This window comes from Erythrolamprus reginae, chromosome Z (assembly GCF_031021105.1).
Source record: "Erythrolamprus reginae isolate rEryReg1 chromosome Z, rEryReg1.hap1, whole genome shotgun sequence".
Lineage (NCBI taxonomy): Eukaryota > Metazoa > Chordata > Lepidosauria > Squamata > Dipsadidae > Erythrolamprus > Erythrolamprus reginae.
In genome coordinates, this window is record NC_091963.1 from 137,358,714 (window position 1) to 137,379,279 (window position 20,566).

Genomic DNA, 20,566 nt, shown 5'->3' on the forward strand with positions numbered 1-20,566 from the left:
TAAGAAAGCCCGGTGACGAAAGTTAACTTTGTAACCAATCCTCACACATCTTTTGCAGGTCTGTAGAGAAAAGAACAGCTGAAGTAGCACTATAAGCAGCTGCAGCTTAATGACCAAGCTGATTGTCCCAATTGTGGCTGCTAAACTTCAATCATGTAAACAGATCAGCAACATCAGTCTCTTTAAAAAAAAGACTCTGTTCCTTGTAGTCTTACCTATCAGATTTTTAAAAATGATCCTCACTAATAACCAACATTTCTACAATGGTTTTTACTCAGGACATTTTTAACAGGACAATATACTGAAATTAACAAATTAGGCCTGAGAGTCTCTTAGCTCAGAGAAGATGACAAATTGAATTTAAAACAATCTCATTGGCATAGTATTTCCTGTATGACATAAAACCAATACCAATCATTTTGAGAATTGACTGAAAACATCTTTTATTATTCAGCTCTATGACCGCCCCCACCTTGCAATTACAAGCACACAACTAAAATATATTTTTGTAATCTGAGATTACTCCAAGAACAGTCAACAAAAAAATAAGAGGCATACAAAGTCTGTACACAAACTCAACATGGGGTACACAATTTTCTTGACATCATACAAAATAAAAAAGACTTTATAAATTCACATGGTCTGGGATCTTGCATTGGCTCAATAAGGTCTCTCACGGCGATCTTGTCTGTGGTCCCCTCTGCAGAGTGAGAAGAAAAAAAATATTTTTTTAAATTTACAATTGCAGGTTGTAATTACTAGCTATAGTTAGTACTCCAGATATGGGTGAAACTGGTAGGAATTTAGTAGTGAAAAGCAAGATACAGGTCCTAATAGCCTCTGGGAGACTTTTCTTTCAGGTGCAGAAATATGATGTCATCTACCCATCCCTAGAAATAAATTTTACCTGGAGTCCATTTTTCCTGGTCCAAAGTTGCCTCTGTCTCCGCCTCTTCCACCGCGGAATCCACCTCGGTCTCCCCCTCGACCTCCACGGAAACCACCTCTGTCAAAGCCTCCCCGTCCCCCACGTCGTTCTTCACCAAATCCGCCTCCTAAGAAAACAGAATACTCGTCTCAAAGCCCAACTATAGTTTTCTCTTCTTACATTCGTGAAAAGGCAACCTATATTTCACAAAATGATCTCTGCAAAAGGCCATCATACATTTGCATCCTAAGCATCCAGGAAATCTCACTCTTGTGATCCTTCTCATGGTAAGAATTGCAATAATTGCAGCTGATGAACTCTCTAATACTCACCACCCATATGTGGTCCCCCCCCAGGTCCATCTGGTTTGGGTGCTTTGCACTGATTGCATTCATTGCGCCATGAAAAATTCATGTTCTCACATGTCCTGTAACAGAAACCATGGAAAAAAGGCCATCAAATAAATCCATTCTAAGTACTGTATTTCCTGCCATATATTTTTGTTAGAGATTTTACTTACGGATTAGGACATTTCCAGTCTCCTGCACGCTGCTGGCCACCTCCGCCACTAGGGAAACCACCCCGGCTCCCTCCACTGGAACCACTGTTGCCGCCACTGCCGCCGCTGCCTCCGCCACCGAATCCACCACGGCCCATTGGTCCTGAAGAAAATTCAAGGCAGCAATTAAGAACTACTCTCACCATCAACTATAACAGCTGTTTCTCGAATCTCAGCAATTTTACACATCTTTAAATTGCCGAGGTAAAGAAATAATGCATAAGGTATTTCCATTCATTTTATTATCTCCATATTCTACGACAGAACTTGGCCCTCCTTTCACCTTCACTGCTTTGCTGAAAGACCAGTTTTTACTCTTCTCCTAAAATAACACGACAGGAAGATGGATAAGCAGATGTTCCATTACTTCCCATTTCCAAAGATAACTCCCACTCACCTCCTCTTCCCCCACGTCCTCTTCCGCCACGGCCATTCCCCCCTCCTCGGGTGAAGTCTGCTCTCCGGGTGGCAAATGAAACTTTAATTGGATTGCCAGAGAACTCTTTCCCTACAGAATTGGGGGGAAACAATTTTTGTCCATTATTGTTTGCATCACTACTTTTTATTTCATTGACATTCCAATGGCAGACAATCCCTGTCCCACTCACTTTGAACACAGTGTTACAGCAATTCTCAGCAATAAAAATGTTCCAAATCAGCAACCTACCATCAAACCAATCAATGGCGGCTTTTGCAGATGGGGGATCGTCAAAAGAAACTGTAGCTTCTCCTTTCAGTTTTCCTGTCTCACGATCTGTATACAGGTTAATCATAGGCTGCCCAGTTTTTTTATTAATCTAAAAAAGACACAAGACATTCTGATCAAATAAAAGTGTTCATGTTATTGTAGCTGCTCATATTTATTTGCTTTCATTTCTAAAGATTGCTGCCCATCTCAAATATTATGATTCTGGGCAGCTTACATTAAAATAATAAACACATAGAAGTTGACACACAACCCATTCTGGGCTGTACAAATCTGTATTGTTTTAGCAAAGTATTAACAGCAGCAATCAATTAAACTAACAAGCAAGCAAAGGGCTCCTCATGCATTGGGGTCCTAGGCTTGATCATAGAATCAAATTTTAGGCCCCTTTTCCCTCTTTATGCAATCTTCACTTCTGAAGTATAAAAATGTTAACTAGCCTTTAGGTGGAAGATACATTACAAATAAAACCACCTGAAATCACTTTGGAGCCTATAATAGTTCCCTCTAAGCTGAGCAGTGAGCAATCGCTCACTTAAAAATCATCATCAACTCAAGAGTTTTCCAAACCTGCCCAGAAGCCGAGAGGGAAAGAGTGAGAGGGAAGGAGAGAGAGAGGAAGAGAGAAAAACAGATAGAAAAAAGAGAGGAAGGAAAAGAGAAAGAAAAAGAATGGGAGTAAGGAAGAGAAAAAGAAAATCAAAATCTAGTTTGAAACTAGCTCAATTATTTAAGTGGCATTTTGATATTGATAGAGTTGCCCTATTATGAGCTCACTGTTATAGACACACAGTACAGTATTTTATTTTGAAATTCTCTGAGGCAAAACAGGGTGGGTTTTTTGTTTGTTTGTTTATTTATTATTTCTGTGCCGCCCAGTCCCGAAGGGACTGCCGCTCAGACACTATACTTTTCCGCCCACCCCCCAAAGAAATTAGAGGGAACACTGGAGCCTATTATTTTCTTGCTCCAATTCAAAAATTCAAGGCAATTTTTGTCTTTATGTGATTCACAAACTAGGTGATGATCCTCTGGATTTCCACTAGTATTGCTTACCTTGATGAGGCCAATCTGCTTGAAGTATTCTGAAACTGACTCAACGGTTACATTTTCACCAAGTCCTTGGACAAAGATGGTGTTATTGTCAGAATTATCCTGCTCACTAGCTGCAAGAGAAGAATTAAAACGTTTATAAACAAAATAAATTCCAAACAACACTTTAGTATCAAACCATTCTGGGCTGTACAAATTTTCAATTCTGCATTGTTTTAGCAAAGTGAATAGACATTTTCTTTGATCGAATTCAGCAAATCTTTAATCCTGTATTATGAAGTTCATTTTTCCTACAACTCAGTTTTTGTTTTAACACAACTAAAATTAGCTAGCTTAATAGTTGCTTTTTGTTCACAAAAATCCCAAGAGGTCAAAAGGCAGATTTGAAGATGCCCATCAAAGTCTCAAGATATTTAGTGGTCCTTAAGACAGAACACTTGTGGTAAGTGTAAAGCTTTATTTTGATTAAGTGGAATGAATTCAAATCAATCAAATAACCACTTACCAGAATCATGACGTGAGCCTTGGTCCCGTGGTCCTTTTGTCACATGAAAATAAGGAAGGAAAGGTTCTGTTAGACAGAGTGGGGTCCCTTTTTTTTTCACATCACCATCACAATATAAACAGGCCAGTGTTGAACATATGCAGCCTCACAATTAGAACGTAAGAAAACATACCCGCCCAATGAGCATTCCATGTCTTAATGAGATTATATATTACATAACCAGTTTAAACCTTATTTCCGCCATGTCATATTGAACCCAATTTTTTGCAGCTTTGGAGGGAGGAGCATAGCCTCAAAATACACACTCAAAACAGCATGGGACAACCACCCGGAGGAATCTATTTTTCCACTTTCACAGCATACATTAGTCACTGCTACCCATATTGACCCTCAATCAGTTTTTTTTAATCGCCAGCACATGAGGCCTGAGGCAGAATTCTGCAATCTATTCCATTTTTGTTTTCTTGAACACATGAGCTATGTGTTAAATAGACACCACCTTACGTCACAGAACACATTTTGAATAAGTCCTTTTACAAGATTAGATCTTTAGTTTTGAGAAACCATCAGGTTCTTTACTTGCATCAACCGTTCTATTAACATATTATACACAGATATTTCTTTAAAAAAACATTTTGACACTTTTCAGCACATCCAATCTTAATTACTTTTGAAAGCGTATGCCCAACACTGGTCACAAATACATTAACAATCCTAGATAGACCATTTAAAATTTTTTGTGCCAAGCCTTTTTCAGCAAATCCTTAAAACCAATTAGTTTAAGTTTGGTACATTCATGTTTCAAAAACAAAAACAACCCACCTTTTATGAAACTTCATGATATTAAAACCAAACTTTCTTTCAAATAAAAGCCCATGAAAACATTTATTTGTCAAAGAGCTCTTAAGAGTTTTATACAGTCAAAATTATACATTCCGGTTTCAATGGAGTGGCCCCTTGCATTTATTTCCTGTACCAATAGTTTTTTAAACCAGGTAACATAAACCTTCATTTTACCATGTTTCTTCAGGACTGCATGCACTTCCATTAATACTTTTTAAGCCAACATTTGCATGTGTGTTTCTAACAAGGGACAACACACAAGCCCAACATTTATGAAGTGAATTTTCCACGTGTTCTCCCACAAAACACAAGTCTAGGTTTCATCCTCCCCCCCAGTCTTGTTGCATAACATACAACCAAAATTGGCCCAAAGGACTTGGCAGAGTAGAAAACCCAGAACGTGGAAATCAGCACCACTGATACAACCAACCATTTTGGCATATGTGCCACAAACAGGGAGTGCTCCCATAGGTTTTTATATGACAAACGGTGGCTTTTCATTTCTTTGACATACAAACAGAGTCTCCGAAAAAATAATATAATAGAAATACACTTTTGTGGTTCAAGTTTTTGAACTCTTTGGACTTACCACCAAATTTATTGAAGCCACCACCTCGCTCACCACCGCTGAGGAGATAAGTTAGAAGATAATGATGCTTTTTCCATGGCTAAAAAGGTTTGTTGCTAGAAACTACACCATATCCATTAAGATGCTGGCCAACACTTATGTTTGATTCTTCCTGAAGATCTAAAGACCACCTCTCCACCTTTTTCTTGCCCTCAGCATTTTTTTTTTAATAAAGCATGATACCCTTTGAGAAGGCTTGCAATTGCTAATGTTTAGTCAATCTTGCTTCCGATCTTGAACTGTTACATGTGATGTCCTGATGCAGCTTTTGGGACAAAGTTGTTTTCCTTGTAGGTGTTCTATTCTTGGCATGGACTGGTGAACCAAGCTTGTTTTTAAAATATCGCATACCGTGCACACTGTATTTCTAGGTCACTTTTCTCAAATTATTGTTTTTGCAAAGCTTTTGTTGCATACAATCCTACATGCAGATATCTGCTTTGAAAGCATGTATAAAAACCCATTCTTTCATCAGAATACTCATAATATTAAATCACTCAGCTCTAAAAACTGCATTATCTGCCTGCCATTAAAGATCTCTCTCCCTTCCTCAGACCCTTAACTAACATGTGGAAGGTGGAGATTTGATTAAAGTTCATTGACTTTCACACCTGTGGCACACAAAATGCAGAATTTGTTAACAGAACAGGTATTGTTAACAGAGCAACAACTTTTCATAAGCAAACAACTCTTCAACTGCCCATTATCTATACTCACCTCTCTACTATCTTGTCTCCCCCAATCAGAAACCCATATGGTCAATGTTGCTTAGCAATCATTGTTTTTCAAATATCAACTTTAGTCACCCCGTGATTAAAAAAATAAAAGAGGAGAGGAAGTACAAGTACCCAAGAACAGTTTTGAGGATCCTACATGGTCGCTCGTAAACCACAAGTACAAGAAATGAGTAAATATGAACACATCCATTTAAACCCAATTTGACAGCCATTACATGGCTAAACCATAGCATTAACCCCAAGAAAAAGCTGGCTTACAATTTGCCCGGAAGCATGTTGCTGAAACAATAATAGAATCCTCAAGTTGCTATCAGCATATATACCATGCCCCTTCCATGTCCCTCATTAGGTTTACACTGGGGTGGAATTGAAGGATAATCCTTTTATCAATCTCTTTTCTGCAAAAATTGCTGTAGTACGGTACTTTGTAGTATGAGAATCCTCTATGTACTTGTACAGGACTGTAACATGGGCCACAAAGAAGTATAATTCACCTTTGAGGAACAGCATTGATACTCATATCAAGTGCACCTTTGAGGTTGTCAACAGAGCCAAGTAGGATTACAAAATGAAAATGCTGTATTTTACCCCATGCACCAACTTGTTACTGTAGTGACTGATTGTCAGAAAGTAATTTTAATTCTTCACATACAGATAACAGAATATCTTTTGACAGGCATTAAGAATTCACCCCATACCAAAAAAATCACACCAATTGTGCACAAGTTAGTTTCCACTCCCAGAAACAATTACCTTTTTTTCAAGTACTAGGACATTTTTAAAAAAACCCGCTCCCTCTACCACATCAACCTATTAGACACCTACCCCATGCCACCTCCACGGCCACCTCTGTTGCCACCTCTACCACCACTCCGATCAAAGCCACCTCTACCATATCCGCCACTGCCACCTCCTCCGCTGCCTCTGCCACGGTTGCGGTCCTGTTGACCCCCGTATCCACCTTGATCCTGGCTGCCATAGCCTCCTCCACTACCACTTCCACTCATGGAGGACTGATCCTGGCCATAGCCACCAGCTGGAGAAAAAAAATGAAGAAAAAAGTTAGATTAGAAAACATGACCACTGACTTCCAACAATAGGAAAACATGATTAGGAAAGGTAAAACTCTTGCATTGTTCCACAAGAATAAAACCTTGTATTCAGTAACTTCTCCTTTGCCAAAATTTAAACCACGATGAGCTGAAAAGAACATCTACTCACAACTGCTGCCACCACCTCCTCCGCTGCTACTGCTGCCATATTGACTCTGCTGGCCATAGCTCTGAGGTGGATTGTAGGAAGGTTGTTGCCCATAGGAGCTTTGCTGCTGGCTGGCATAGCTTGACTGCTGGCCATAACCCCCACTTTGGGGTTGCCCATAACTGGAAGTTTGGGAACTGGTGCCATAACTGCAGATTTCACAAAAGAACAAGTGTAAATAAATATACTCTAGCCTCATGCAAACTATGTTCATTTAACTGGCTTTATCCCATTGAGGACTCTTCAGGTTCCCCCTCTCCAAGCCCTTCCCACAACTCTGAAGGAAAAAAAAACAGGACCTGCCCCACCCCAATTTACCTTCCAGTGCTGGAGCTGGTTGGCTGCTGAGAATAGCTGGGATAAGATGACTGCTGTCCATAGGATGACTGTGAAGTCTGATTAGTGCCATATGCTGTAGATGAGCCATAAGCTTGTGGTGTGGACTGAGTGCCATATCCAGCTGCTGCTTTGTTTTTTAAATAAAGGAATAAGTAGGTTAGCAACAAATCAGCATTAAACGTACTGTCATAACAATGCCTCCAGGATTTACAAATCCAATAAGCAAATAAATAAATAAATTTCCCACTATAACTTATAATTTTGAATTAATTTTCATTTACTGAACTTTTAAACCGCCCAACTCCTGCCGGACTCTGGGCAACAAACAAGATAAAATAGTAATACCAGAATAAAACAATAAAAATCTAACAATAGTAATGAAACCTATTAAATGTCCCTCCCCATCTTAATCATTCAACAGTCATTCATATATCTCGGGGCAACTAGTTGTTTCATGGCCCCCAGGTCTGCTGGCAGAGCCATTCACAGCTTTTCGGAAGACCAGGAGGGTGGAGGTAGAAGATCATGATGCTTTTTCCATGGCTAAAAAGGTTTGTTGCTAGAAACTACACTATATCCATTAGGACACTGGCCAATACTTATGTTTGATTTTTCCTGAAAATCTAAAACCACCTCTTCGCAGTACTGGAACTGCCAGACAGAAGGCCCTCCCACCATGGCCCCGTCAATTGGCTGCTAGGACCTAGAGCCATTGCTCTAGTTCAGTTCCAGCCCACTCATGTGTGCTGGTCAACTGATTTTCAGCTCATGTGGAGGCTCTGGGAGGGCATTTTTGGTCTCCAGAGGGGCAGGCTTCACCCTCCTTAGGCCCCAAGAAAGTCTCTGGTCCCTGCACAAAACCCAGGTCACCAGAAGTTGGGAAGTGGGGGTCTGCACGCATGCACAAGGGGAAGGTAACACAGGGAGTGGGGCACGGGGCAAGACATTGAATTATGGGTGTGAGCATGTAAATGCATGCAAGCACTTTCGACACCTAAGGGGGGGAAAGGTTTGCCATCACTGCTATAGTAACTCAAAAGGGTGCTGCATTTGATTTAACTTATTATTAGAGTTGGAAAGGACCTTGTAGATCCTCTAGTCCAGGGGTCCTCAAACTTGGCAACTTTAAGACTTGTGGACTTCAACTCCCAGAATTCTCCAGCCAGCTATGGCTAAAGCTATGCTAGCTGGAGAATTCTGGGAGTTGAAGTCCACAAGTCTTAAAGTTGCCAAGTCTGAAGACCTCTGCTCTAGTCCAACCAAGCAGGACTTCCTACACCATTTGAGATAGATGGCAGTCCAATCTCCCCTTGAAGGTCACAAGTATTGGGGCTCTTACAACCTCTGCTGGCATTTTAAAGTACAGTGGTACCTCTACTTAAGAACGCCTCTACTTAAGAACCTTTCTAGATAAGAACTGGATGTTCAAGGGTTTTTTTGCCTCTTAAGAACCATTTTCTACTTAAGAACCCAAGGTTGGAAAAACTTTCCAGGAAATTTGAGAACGGCACGAAGGCCCGGCCAGTTTCCTGCCATTCTCTTTCCTGGTTTCTCTCTCTGGCGCAGTGTATAGAAGGCAGCCTTGTGCCGGGTGTATGGGAGGCACATGCTCCTCCTCGCTGCCTCAGAGTCCCTCTTTTTTTTTAAGCCTTAAAGTTTTGGATTTTTTAGATTCACCTCACCTTCTTCCTTCAGCAGTGACTGTCCTCTTCTTCTTCTTCCTCCTCCTCCTACCCAAATTCCGAGCTTTTATTTCTTTCCTAATTGGTTTGCCCACATTATTTGCTTTTACATTGACCCTGGTCACGGAATGAATTTAGTTCTTAAGTAAAGGTACCACTGTATTCTGAAGTACTGCTTCTGAAGTATTCCACACTGATGTTTTAATGAACAGATACAGTTGTCAAGAGATACAATACGTCTCAGAACCTTAAAATTGTTTTCTTCATCCCAAATAAAGTTCTGTAACTTTAGCTAACAAGTAAAGAATTTCCATTGATTATAACTACAGAATGGGATGCAATAGCATCATTTTTATATCTTTGCCTCTATAAACCAAGCCTGTATGTTAGTGTGTCACAGAACTGTCAAGTGGGAATCACTCATCTCCCCCAGGTCAGCTGATCTCATATTTTCCTATATAGTTATGAAGTTCAAAAACAAGATGAGTGTACTCACAGCCTTGTGTCTGGCCATAAGATGAGCTGTAACTACTTTGGCTATATCCAGAAGTATCTGCTGATTGTCCATAGCCACCATAACTCTGCTGTCCATATGGCTGGCTAGCTTGTTGAGAGTAACCTTGTGTGGGTGGAGTTGGGTAGGCCCCATAACTAATGGAAAAGAAGAGGATAAAAATCATAGAAACATAGAAGACTGACGGCAGAAAAAGACCTCATGATCCAGCTAGTCTGCCCTTATACTATTTTTTGTATTTTATCTTAGGATGGATATCAGTCAAGAGACTTATTTCCACAACAAACTTTCAGATTTTTGCTTTTTACTGTATGTCTAGTGTGTTCAATTTAAATTACAGAAGTTGCAGACGTTATTTCCAAGATGGCTGATAATCCCACAAATGTGGGAAGCGTACTGTGTTATTCTGAAAATTTACTGGAAATATTCAGAAATAAACAACATATTAAACCTATTTTAAAAACAGTTTTAATGTTCTTTATGGTTGGACAATTTAATGACTTTCATTCAATAATCCTTGAAAATTTGAGCATTATTTGGTTTCTCAAATTATATTGGAAAATTTAATGAATATCTAAAATATATGAATTTTAAGCAATATTCCCCCCTAAGGATAAATTAGATGTTTTTATGTGGATACATAGACATTGAATTGTATTGCAGTTGCTTGTTAAGATCATTAATTTAAACAACTTTCTGCATTTTAGTCCCCAAAGGCATCCGGTCTAGACATACTACCTGTACGGTATTATGATTATTAATATGTTTAAATTAAAATTAAGACATAAGATTTCTGAAATCAGTGCCATATCATCTTCATCTTTCTTACAGAAAAAAACTATTAGCTATTGAAAGCATGATATCAAACATCTCAAGAGAGATGGGCAGTGCCCAAATTTGATAAACAAAATACATTAAACATGTTACTCATGTACAGAAGATGAAAAGTCATTTACCTCTGTGTTGCTGACTGGCTATAATCTGCAAAAGAATTGGGGAAAAATTAAAACAGATGCACCAAACAAATTTTGAGAACCTAGCAAAGCAAAGACAATCCCCAGTTTGCATTATTATTATTATTATTATTATTATTAATTAGATTTGCATGTCGCCCCTCTCCCTAGACTTGGGGCGGCTCACAGTAAAAATAAAAACAATGTACAATGACAAATCTAATATATTTAAAAATATCTAAAACCAAGACATACACACAAACACATGGCTCCCAACATTCCCAACAACCAGAGCCAATGGTTTTACTGTATTGCAATTTCTGAGGTGCCCCAAGTTGTATACGGCTGCCACTCAGAAAGGATGCATTAGCCCAAGAGCTATTTCCCAGTGTTGGTACACAATATTGCATAAAAATATCTCTATGCCACCTTGGCATGAGATCTGCAAAATGTGACAATTACATTATTACACTTCAAATAATTTCCCTTATGGACAAAACAAATATGAAAAAGCAGAGCCTACATTTAACTAATTGGTGCAGTGGTTAGAGTACAGTACTGCAAGCTAGTTCTGCTGATCACCAGCTGCCAGCGGTTTGGCAGATTGAATCTCAGTAGGCTCAAGATTGACTCAGCCTTCCAAGGTCAGTAAAATGAGGACCCAGATTGTTGGGGGCAATTTGCTGACTCTCTGTAAATGCCTTAGGGAGTGCTGGAAAGCACTGTGAAGCAGTGTATAAATCTAAATGCTATTGCTAATTGTTATAGCTGTGTTCCCTGGAATTTCAGATTTCATTAGATTTTTAATGATGATATTAGCTTTTAAACATGGCATTCATGCCTTCTTTTGAAGTTCCAGAAACCATGTTTTCTTTTTAAGCAATCCAATATTTTCAATGTGAATTTCTCCTTCCCCCCAGCAACAAAATGGAGAGCATATTCTGGATGTCCCTGGATACATCTGCAAGTATTAAAAAGCATACAAACCCGACTCAGAAAAGGAATGGTGAAACCTATAAATTTGTCATGAAATGTTACTTAAAATCAGTGCTTTCTACTATTTTTAATGTCTAATTAATGTTTTCTATTGCTTTATTACTTTCTAATGCATCAGATATACTGAATGAATTATTTCAGTTAACCTATTAAAAAAACTTTATACACATTTTGCTTTCCCTTTAGTAGCCATGGTGTGCATATTGTGAAAAACACAATTTTGCAAAGTAAAGTGTCTCTCCCCAAATTCAGTGATCATCTTCTTTTCATATTTACACCAATCTGGATACTTGACTTTTAGGCAAGCAGCTAGGGATACTTGTGATGCTGTTTAATCTGATTTACAGAACTCTTTATGGTAAAGTTCAAACATCCTTTCAGTCCAGAAGGGAAGGGAGTGGGATTTAAGGCATAATAAGTTAACAAACTGTTATCTGGAAGGTTAACTTCATTATTAAACTTCTAAAAGGTTAACATTAGCATTTAACTTGCAGTATAGCCCTCTTCTGTAACTTTTAAGAAAGCAATTTTTTCTCTTTTTAGCCAAGGCCATTTCTTTTGGTATGACAAGAATTTGCTTTTTCAGTAAGTGTATTCTGGAAGTCCTTCAATATGCTTGAAAGAAATCCCAACTGGACATGGACATGGTATGTAACTCATAAGTCTGTCACTTTTGGAATATATGAGAATCAATGTTTTCTATTGTTCAAATATGTCTTGTTTGATCATTTATTTACTGGTGTATTACATGTACTGAATGTATGCAACCAAATTCCAGTGCTTATAAACCTATGATTACAACAATGCAACATGTTTGTTTCTGTAGTTATAAAATACCTGATCCTCCTTATTACAGGTAGTCGCTTACAAAAGTTCATTTAATGACCATTCAGTCACAACAGCTATGAAAAAAGTGACTTATGACCATTGCAGCATCCCTATATTCACATGATCAAAATTCAGGTGCTGCTTTATATATATATATGACCATTGCAGCATCCGGGGATCATGTAATTGATTCCCTTTGTGACTTTCTGCCAAGCAAAATCAACGAGGGAGCCGTGTTACTAACTTAAGATAATGCTCTGCTTAACAACATTGTGACAAGAAGTCCTAAAATGGGGCAAAACCCACTTGGCCAATGTTTCACTTTGTTGTAAGCTGCCCAGTCCTGTGGGATTGGGCGGCATAGAAGTCGAATACAGTACAGTGTACATTAAATTAATTCACTCAGCTACATAAATTTTGGGCTCAATTGTGATGGTAGCTAGAGGACTACCTGTAAATGTTTCCCTCCCCCTTGCCTGAATTACTCACACTCGGGGTTTTGGAAAGTTGGAAAGGCACCTTGGCATTATTAAGGGCTTTCTTTTCCAAATTCAGTGACTGTGGTCTTCTTCAGTTCTAGCCTGGGACAGAAGGGAATTGGGAAGCCCTCCAATCCTCCTTGTCCAAATGCCCATTTAAAAAAAACCCATCACCATCCAACAGCCCATAATGACGGCAGAAAAATGCAAATAAAAACCGCGAGGGGGAATAAAAAGGCCGCAATGAAACTGAGCGACAGCTTTAACAGGGACTGAGGAGTAATCCACCTACCCATGGAGCGGAACAGCTTTTAATGCTCAGTTAGGGGCTTAAACAGATTTAAGATTTGCCCGAAAGTGAGCGCGTGGGATATTAGGATTGACGCCCAGGCGGGTGTACGCATGCGCAGCGCTCCCTCAGCGACTAAAGCAGCCGTTGTGCGTGGGCGAACCGCCATTCCAAACGAAAAGGCGCAGCCGCAGAGGGGAAAAAAGAACCCGGATGTTGCACTGCGACAAAAAAGAGCGGCGGCTACGCGCATCGAGGTGCCGGCTAGATGAGGCGGCGCATGCGTACTGCCGCATCATAGTTCAGAAAGCCCGCTTCTCCCCGACTTTCCACCCCAACGGCTCCTTCTCGCGCATGCGTGCTTGTCCTTGTCCCCTCGCAAGTTGCTCGGAAACCCCGTTTCTCTCTCTGCACCCCCCCCCCCCCCCACTTACCGGGTTTCACGCGTTTCTAAAATGGCCGCAAGCAAATGGCGCAGTTAAGACTGATGGAGCGATGGGCAAACTTTTACGCGGACAAAGGAGAGCAGCCGTTCGCTCAACCTCCATTCCCCGATTGGAGCATCCGCATCCTAATTTTTTTGCTCCCTTCAACCGCTCCCAAAGCATGAAAAAGAGCGAAGCGTCCTCTTATCCCAGGTTCTGATAGAAGCTAGTCCGCCTTTCTCCCTCTCCTTGAATGGATCCCCCGATTTGACACCACCCCGTCTACGGAAGCCAATTTGTCCCAAACCCCATGGCACGTTCCCTGTGACCACGAGGACTAGCGACTTGATCCTGCTGAAATCGAGCTTAAAAAAAACCACCCCTGCCGCCCCTTTTGCAGCGGTTTGTGGCAGGCCCGGCGTTCCTTCGTGGTCTCTGGAAAAACCGATCCGAGTCTCCCCGGCCCCTCTCACCATTGGACGCCATCGCTGAAGAGCTTCTCGGCAAACTCCCTCGTGTCGCTTTCGCCGCCTTGTCCCGGCCGCTCCCTTCGCGGCAAATATATCGGCCCCTCCCCCTTTCCTTTGGGCTAAACCATCTGATATGATAGGGGTGGCCGGGAGAATCGTTTGAATGACGCCGATTGGCTTTTCGTTCTAAAAAAACAAAAACGACGTCACTCTTGTTCGCCGATGGGTGTGCGAGCCCCCACCTGAAATTTCTTTATTTTAAAATAACCCTTACGTCGCACTCCTCGTGGAGAGATTTAGAAAGCCATCTGCTCCCCCTCACGCACAATCGAAATGGGGTCAGTCCAACCTGCTTGGTGGGATGAGATCACGGCAGCAGCCTGGGCGCAACCAAAGGAGGATGGTGCGGGGGTGAGAAATCAGGAAAAGTAGCTCTGCCCTTGGGCCTCTGTTGTGGGACCTTTTGCAAAAATCCTATGCAATAAATGTCAGAGGAATCTGGAGTCATTGTAAAAAGGGGTTTAGTACATTGCAGGGGGAAATATGCTTGAAATACGGTTCTGAGCCGATTCCAGGAGGACAGAGGCATCGATGAAATAAAGGCATGGCTTCATTTCAGACTCATCGTTTTTGGGGTGGAGTGGGAAAGAAGATCTACCCACGCGGCCCATCCTTTTTCTGGTGTTTTGCACCCTCCGTTTCTGAAACGGGTGCAGAAATTGCAGCCAGGGGGGTCTCGATGTGGCAGCTCAGCCCCCGTTCTTGCTACCCTGGAGAAACCCGGATGCACAATTTCAGGTTTCCCAATTGGGTTCCTGGCTCTTAAAAAATATAGTTTATTGACCCAGAAAGCTTATGATCCGCTTTGGATCCAAGCAAATGCTTGGAGCAGGCAGGACCGCTGGCTGGGCATCTCCTCAAGGATGATGAGATAAGCTCCTTATTGTTATGTTTGCTTCCCATGTGCAATAAATGATATTTAGCATTATTCAGCTTGGCATAATTTCTTCCACTGTAATCTTAAGAGTTGATTGCATTTCATTTCACTGATGACATGGAGCCTAAGCAGCATTTGTGCTGTGGGTGAGCGTTGTGGTCTGTTTTAATGGAGAGCCTGATTCAGAAATGGATGCATGCAACCATGCAAAACATGAATATATAATAAATATAATGCTAAAATATATGAAGAAAAGTTGCAGGAACTGGATATAGCTAGTCTAGAGAAAAGAAAGACCAGAGTGATATGACAGCAGTATTTGAAAGGCTGCCACAAAGAGGAGGTCAACCTATTCTACAAAGCACCAGCAGTCCAGACAAGAAATGATGGAGAATAATCACAGAGAGAAGCACTCTGGAATTAAGGAGAAACAATTCTACCAGTTTTAAGTAGGTTTTAAAATTTAGATTGTTTTTTTTCTTGAACTTCTTTTATTGTTTGTAATTTTATATGGTAATTTTATATTATTGTAAACCGCCCTGAGTCCTTTGGGATTGGGCGGCATAGAAGTCAAACAAAAGAAATAAATAAAATTACCAGTGGAACTGCTTGCCTTCAGATGTTGTTGCTTTTATTATCACTGGAGTCTTTTAAGAAGAGATTGGACAGTCATTTGTCTGAAATAGCATAGAGCTGTGATGGCGAACCTATGGTATGCGTGCCACAGGTGGCACGTGGAACCATAGCTGAGGGCCCGCAAGTCTTTGCCCTATGGCAGCTCCAGCACACATATGCACGCTGACCAGTTGATTTTGGCCTTCTGGAGGGCGCGGGAAGGCTTTTTTCACCCTCCCCAAGCTTCAGGAAAGCTTGTGAAGCCTATGGATGGAGAAAAACGGCCCAAAGGGCCAACCGGAAGTTTGTTCCGGTACTTCTGATTGGCCTGTTGGGCCATTTTTCACCATCCACAGATGACTGAGGCTTTCTTGAAGCCTGGGGAAGACGACAAACACCCCAATGGGCCTACCAGAAATCTGGAGACTTCAGTGAGGCCTACTCTCATGCATGGGGGCGGGCAGCCCAGAGGGATTGTGTGTGTATGTGGGGGAGTGAGGGCATTGCACCCACACACCCTTTTGGCACCCAAGCAAAAACAAGGTTCGCCATCACTGATATAGGGTCTCTTATCTGAGCAGGACTAGAAGACTTCCAAGATCCCAGCTCAGTTCCAATTCTGATATTATTATTTTTTTTTAATTAGATCCTACATTTGAACCTGTGAACAAATGCATGCACTTGTACAACAGTTATCATTATTGTAAAATAAGCTAATAGAAAGCTGCCCTTATTTGATGGGTTTTTTATCCATATCCAGCAGTGAGCTACTAGCCGGAATGTTAAATTGTGCTCACTGCTGTAGCTCATAAGTTATTGCGGGGCCAGTGCAATTTTGCTTCTGCAACTGTGGAGGTAGCAAAATCATGCATGGAGCCGCAAGTGTGTTTCGGCAAGGTTTTTTTTGCTTCTGCGCATGCCGAAACACGGGTGCACCTGTGGCTCCGTGCATGATTTTGCTACTTCCACAGGTGCAGAAGCAAAATCGCGCTGGCCCCGCAATAACTTATGACCACGGCGGCGAATGCAATTTAGCTTTCTGGCTAGTAGCCCACTGCTGTCCATATCTTGCCATTTGTCCAAATTCTCCCATTGACTGTCAGCTTTCATGACATTACTAAAGCATGCTAACTTGGGTGTTTGATTAAAAAAAGGAAGGGATGCAGTGGAGAAACGCCGCTAAACAAACTTTTTCATCCTTTGGGCAGCTGGTCAGTCTGGATACCTTGAAGAATTGATTTATCCTCCTAAACAAAGCCTGCCTGTTTTCATTGCATCAAAGTTACTGCGTGGCTGCTTAGTAATCTAATGTATTACAATTAACCACCTTGGGTAAAAATGAATAGACATAATTTTCTACGGCACTTGCAATTCTCCAATTCTCTTTGGTTTGCCAAAATTTCAGAATTAGTGGCTTGCAGGCTGCCTACCCCACTTCCCGGGAATGGTTTCTCCCAAGAATAAGGCTTTCCCTGTCTCCATCCCTAAAACTGGCTAGAGCCAGTTTTGAGCCGCACCCTGTGAATTTATGAATGGCCTGGAGCGTTGGCATGGTAACACTGGAAATGAGGCCAACAGGCCAGGAAAAGGGACTTCTCAATTAAATGTTTAAAGCAGGGACAGGATTACTCATTGGCTCTCTCATCACCACACTCGGATGGTTTTCCCGCCCAGTTGGGCTAATTTGGGAGTTGGACCAGATGGTCTATGTGCTTACTTCCTAAAAAATCTCTCTTCTGCCATAGCTGAACCACTAAATATAATTTTTGAAACCAGCACACTTCCTAAGCTATGGTCGAAAGCAATGGTCATCCCCATCTTCAAAAAAGGAGACCCCTCTCTTGTTGATAACTACAGACCAATTTCACTATGCTGCGTCCCATGCAAAGTCATGGAATCAATTATAAACAAATCAATTACTCTCCATCTAGGAACTAATAATTTGCTCTCTAACAAACAATTTGGTTTCAGAAAAAAACTATCCTGCAACCTGCAGCTCCTCCACTGCAACTCATCTAGATCAAGGGAAATCTACAGATGCAATTTATATTGACTTCTGCAAAGCCTTTGATTCAGTGGTCCACGACAAACTACTCCTAAAACTCAAATTCTATGGCATCTCAGGATTCCTCCATAGCTGGATTACAGCATTCCTGTCAAACAGACAACAAGTGGTCAAAATAGGAAGCACCATATCCACCCCCGTCCCAGTTAAAAGCGGTGTTCCCCAAGGTAGTGTACTGGGACCAACGCTCTTCATTCTCTACATCAATTACCTTTGTGATGACATCACAAGCAACTGTGTCCTCTTCGCCGACGATGTAAAACTCTTCAACACCACCGATAACACAACTACAGTACTCTCCAAAAAGACCTGAACTCTTATTTCTGAGTGGTGTAACACATGACAACTCCAAATCTCAACTAGCAAATGCTCTGCCCTACACATTGGGAAGAAGAATCTGAACTCCAAATACCAACTGAATAATCAAATTATCACAGATAATCCCCACTCAGTTAAAGACCTTGGTATACTAATAACAAAAGATTTAAGTGCCAAAGTCCACTGCAACAATATAGCCAAGAAGGCTTCAAGAGTTGTAAACCTAATCCTACATAGCTTCTGCTCTGGCAATCTACCAGAGCTTACAAAACTTTTGCCAGACCCATCCTCAAATACAGCTCATCTGTTTGGAACCCATATCGCATCTCAGACATTAACACCCTTGAAAATGTCCAAAGATACTTCACCAAGAGAGCTCTTCACTCCTCCACTCGAAATATAATACCCACACGAGACTAGACTTTTAATCCTGGGCCTAGAAAGTTTAGAACTAAGACGCCTTAAACAAGATCTAAGTATTGCCCACAAGATCATATGCTGCAACGTCCTGCCTGTCGGCGACTACTTGAGCTTCAACCACAACAACACAAGAGCACACAACAGATTTAAACTTAATATTAACCGCTCCAAACTTGACTGTAAAAAATATGACTTCAGTAACCGAGTTGTCTAAGTGTGGAACTCATTACCGGACTCCATAGTGTCATCCCCAAATCCCCAACACTTTACTCTTAGATTATTTATTGTTGACCTATCCAGATTCCTAAGAGGTCAGTAAGGGGCGAGTACAAGTGTACTAGAGTGCCTTCCGTCCCCTGTCCTATTGCTCTCCTATATCTCCTATTCCTCTCTTCTATTCCTATATCTTCTTCTATTCTTTCATTGATATGTTCTATTACTATATCTTCTTTTCTATTCTTTCTTAGATATATTTTACTATGAGTATCTCCTCTATAACCTTCATCATGTATTTTACTATGTGTATATAGATATATACCCACTGAAACCCTCATTGTGTATTGGACAAAATAAATAAATAAATAAATTTTATGTTGCTTTTAAGGGCATGCACATTTTATGAGTGCAAAATGCATTGCTGGAAAGAAAATGACACCAGCATGATGCAAGCACAGTCGATCAGCCTCCTTTCTCACTGCTGCACCACCAGCCTCTAGTTCCCCAAATCCAGCTTCTCCTTTCTCATTGTTCAATCCACCCTCGCTGTCCACTTCCTCTCCCAAGAAAACTTGTACCACAATAAAAGGGGCCTCAGCCCATGGAACCCTCTGCTAGAATGGAATAGAATAGAATTAGAATAGAATAGAATTCTTTATTGGCCAAGTGTGATTGCAAACACAAGGAATTTGTCTTGGTGCAGATGCTCTCAGTGTACATAAAAGAAAAAGATACATTTGTCAAGAATCATGAGGTACAACACTTAATGATTGTCATAGGGGTCAAGTAAGCAATATGAATAATAATCTTAATGATACAGTATACTATTTCATTTATGTATACAATGGTACCTCTACTACTAAGTAGCAAAGTTCTTAAGTAGCAAATTTCTTAAGTAGAAGCAGGGCCCAGGGGAAGAGCCTTCTCTGTGGCCGCCCCAGCCCTCTGGAACCAACCCCCCCCCGGAGATTAGAATTGCCCCCACCCTCCTCACCTTTCATAAGCTCCTTAAAACCCACCTCTGCCGTCAGACATGGGGGAACCGAGTTATTCTTTACCCCTAGGCCTTTACAATTTATGCATGGTATGTTTGTTTGTATGTATGTTTGGTTTTACAATAAGGGTTTTTTAGTTGTTTTAGTATTGGATTTACATGCTGTTTTTTATTACTGTTGTTAGCCGCCCCAGTCTACGGAGAGGGGCGGCATACAAATCCAATCAATAAATAAATAAACAAACAAACAAACAAATAAATAAATTTTTCCCATAGGAATCAATGTCAAAGCAAATAATGCATGCGAACCCATCCCAAAAGTTTCTAAAATGCTCCCCTTCCTCTCCCTCCCCCCCAATACCCCTGGACACACGCTCGCATTCACATGCTCAGCCCGAGACACACACACAAAAACACACACACACACACACACGCTGCCGCCTCCTCTTCTCTCGGCTAGGAAGCACCCCTTCCCTCTTTTTGGACAAAGCAGAGCCCATCTGCCGAGCAGACCTGAGTGACTCTAGAGTAAGGGGAAGGTTTGGAAGGTCGCGATGTCCCTGCAGTGTTTCCAGCTCTCCCAGCGCTTTGCCTGCCACCCACCGACCGTCTGCTTCCCCGGCTCGCCACACCAGTCAGCTTCCCAGGTCAGCGGAAGGCAGACAAAGCGCTAGGAGAGCTGGAAGCTCCGCAGGGACATCGTGAATGGCTCGCTCAAGCCAGCACCTGTGTAGCGGACTGCAGCAGCGAGCCGGGGAAGCGGACAGTTGGCAGGAGGCAGGCAAAGTGCTGGGGAAAGCAACAGGA

The 20,566-nt window shown here is 41.4% G+C and overlaps 1 protein-coding gene across 2 annotated transcripts; it reads right to left on the bottom strand.

Moving 5' to 3' along the window:
- Positions 1-417: 417 nt before the first annotated feature.
- FUS (FUS RNA binding protein) lies at positions 418-14,297 on the bottom strand. Of its 2 annotated transcripts, none has more exons than XM_070767388.1 (15): positions 14,198-14,297; positions 10,711-10,735; positions 9,737-9,891; positions 7,538-7,682; positions 7,181-7,368; positions 6,785-6,995; positions 5,184-5,221; positions 3,752-3,784; positions 3,250-3,359; positions 2,155-2,284; positions 1,885-1,995; positions 1,449-1,590; positions 1,261-1,355; positions 908-1,055; positions 418-700 (listed from the first exon to the last, which is right to left on the bottom strand). In XM_070767388.1, the coding sequence occupies exons 1-15, from the start codon at positions 14,208-14,210 to the stop codon at positions 661-663; spliced, it is 1,584 nt and encodes a 527-aa protein (XP_070623489.1). In that variant the 5' UTR covers positions 14,211-14,297; the 3' UTR covers positions 418-660. The 2 variants fall into 2 exon arrangements, with proteins under 2 accessions (XP_070623489.1, XP_070623488.1); XM_070767387.1 differs by having other exon boundaries at positions 7,538-7,685; positions 14,198-14,296.
- Positions 14,298-20,566: the final 6,269 nt, after the last annotated feature.

Bases quoted from the DNA above. Each gene is read 5' to 3' on its own strand.
- FUS (XM_070767387.1), bottom strand. The intron at 1,996-2,154 runs GTAGGTTGCTGA...CCAATTCTGTAG, and splicing joins CGCCATTGATTGGTTTGATG to GGAAAGAGTTCTCTGGCAAT. The intron at 701-907 runs GTAAAATTTATT...CTCACTCTGCAG, and splicing joins CCAGGAAAAATGGACTCCAG to AGGGGACCACAGACAAGATC.